Genomic DNA, 2073 nt, shown 5'->3' with positions numbered 1-2073 from the left:
TCCCACCGCAACCAGTCCTCCCACCGCAACCAGTCCTCCCACCGCAACCAGTCCTCCCATTCTATCATCATCATCTTCACTGAAACCTTAATGTGAATCCCAGCACTGATGAGTCAAAGTTTAGGTGGTTGAAACATCCAGAGATAATTACTGATTATTTATTAAATGTAATAAAAGATGCTATTTATTATTGTTACTGATGTGATTGTTGTGAAGTTCCAGTTTACATTTGGTTTGTTGTAGATAAGTGAGATTATTACAGGAAGCATTAAGCTTGGATTACGGATTATGTTCATGACATTCCATTGTTGTTGTATTGTTGCTGTGACTCCAATAAAACGTCCTAAAGGTGTCACTCCTGGTTGGCGGCCATCTTTAAACTCAAAGTTCCTTGCTGTTCGGAGTGGAAGAATTTAAAAACTGAATTTATAGTTTAGGAAGGTTTTTGGAAGAGTTTTTATCCAGAAAATGTAAATGCAAGTCAGGTTTATTCATGAAAATTTGAAATAAAAATGCAAAACAGGTTGAGAAAACTTGAAGATACAGAAGAGTAGATAATTTCCCTTTGGGACCAATAAAGTGTTATAGTTTAATTTGAAGAGACGTTAAGCTGCTAACCAATGCTGTAGAAATTCCTGATTATTATGAATTTCATCCAGAACACAGAAGACCTGATGACAGTTTCACCCAGTCAGAAAAGCTGCAAAAAGAAAATAATGAAAATATTAATATAACTTTTGGACACTTTAGAAACATTTTTTCCATTAGAAGCAAAATTGTTAAACTGAAAGCACTTGAGGGCCACGTTTTTATTTAAATTAAAAGAAATATAAATTTACTTTTTAATAAAAAATTTTGTTCATTTAAAAAACAAATTTTAAAAATGTTCAAAGGAAAAAAGCTGCAACAACCTGGTTGCATAAATGTTCAGACCCCAAAACTACATTTGTTAAAGCATATTTTCTTAGAATTAAATGTTTTTTTGGAAGAAGTGTTTCAGCATTCCACATTTTGAGTTGACAATATCCCACAAGCTAATGTTAGCATGTTGTTTGAGATCTAAGTTTAACTCTCACACTAACGTTTGCACACTGAATGGAGCCAATGTTAACCAACATGCCACTGATTGATGACCGGCATGGAAATGGTAGTATTTAAGGTAATATTAGCATTGTAGCTCATACACTTCTATAGCTGCAGGTCACATGCTAATGATAGCTAGAATCCTATAAATAGCACATATGCTAACTCTAGCTCAACTAATTTTAGTGTATGAATTGTAGTTTTCAAACCAGATGGAGTATGTTGCTGTAAATAACCCCAAATTAAGGCATTTACTTGTTTGCTGTAGGTCAACATGCTATCAATAGTCTCCATTTTGATCTTAGAATTTTAGCTAATTTTAACATTTAAGCTAACTTTGATACAAAACCTCAACCTAACATACTGAAAAGGAGTAAATCAGTGTTAGTCAACACGGTAGTGATAGCATACGTGGTATTCATCTGCCTTTAGCTAAATTTAGTATAACTAATGCACAAACTTTAGAGGATAACTCACCGTAACAAATATAATCCACCTCCAGATACTTGTAGGTTCCAACGCAGGGGTCTCCAAACATCGAGTTACTGGCTCTGATGTTACAATGCCGTTTCCCGTTGCATCTGTGGTTTGAAATCAAGTCAGTTTCCAATAAAATGTGATTTTTATATTTGTAGACCTCCTAGTTCACACACATGTGCATCCAGTTTTATAAACATTTAGGAAATACTGAACTTCTGTACCTCTGACCAACTTTGTCTGAGCTACTGGAGCAATGGATGTTGCTTATCTGGTTGGCAGGTCGTCCAGCGATGCACGTCTTCTGATCGCTGCGTCCATATGTAGCACTGGTCACATGTATAACCTCACCTTTGTCTGACAGTGAGAATTGAAAACGTTGGAGAGACAATTTCATGGTGTAATGCTCCAGAATTTCCCAATAAAACCAGTGATCTTACCACACCGGAGTTGAGCCACTGATCCCTCACATGCCACAGTGGGATGTTTTCTTTCAGGGTCTGTCATAAGAGA

The 2073-nt window shown here is 36.0% G+C and overlaps 2 protein-coding genes across 3 annotated transcripts in view; one reads left to right on the top strand and one right to left on the bottom strand.

The window, feature by feature from the left end:
* Positions 1 to 355, top strand: part of atp6ap1a (ATPase H+ transporting accessory protein 1a) — a 12356-nt gene extending 12001 nt beyond the window's left edge. For both annotated transcript variants that reach the window (XM_007574393.2, XM_007574392.2), the window contains exon 12: positions 1 to 355. The gene's annotated coding sequence lies outside the window, so the exon portion shown is untranslated.
* A 114-nt stretch (positions 356 to 469) lies between these two features.
* LOC103153462 (L-rhamnose-binding lectin CSL3-like) lies at positions 470 to 2067 on the bottom strand. The gene is made up of 4 exons (XM_007574391.1): positions 2001 to 2067; positions 1785 to 1917; positions 1561 to 1664; positions 470 to 700 (listed from the first exon to the last, which is right to left on the bottom strand). The coding sequence occupies exons 1-4, from the start codon at positions 2065 to 2067 to the stop codon at positions 684 to 686; spliced, it is 321 nt and encodes a 106-aa protein (XP_007574453.1). The 3' UTR covers positions 470 to 683.
* Between the last annotated feature and the right edge of the window lie 6 nt (positions 2068 to 2073).

Source organism: Poecilia formosa, unplaced genomic scaffold (assembly GCF_000485575.1).
Source record: "Poecilia formosa unplaced genomic scaffold, Poecilia_formosa-5.1.2 Scaffold351, whole genome shotgun sequence".
Classification (NCBI taxonomy): Eukaryota; Metazoa; Chordata; class Actinopteri; order Cyprinodontiformes; family Poeciliidae; genus Poecilia; species Poecilia formosa.
This window is presented reverse-complemented; position numbering and strand designations above follow the sequence as displayed.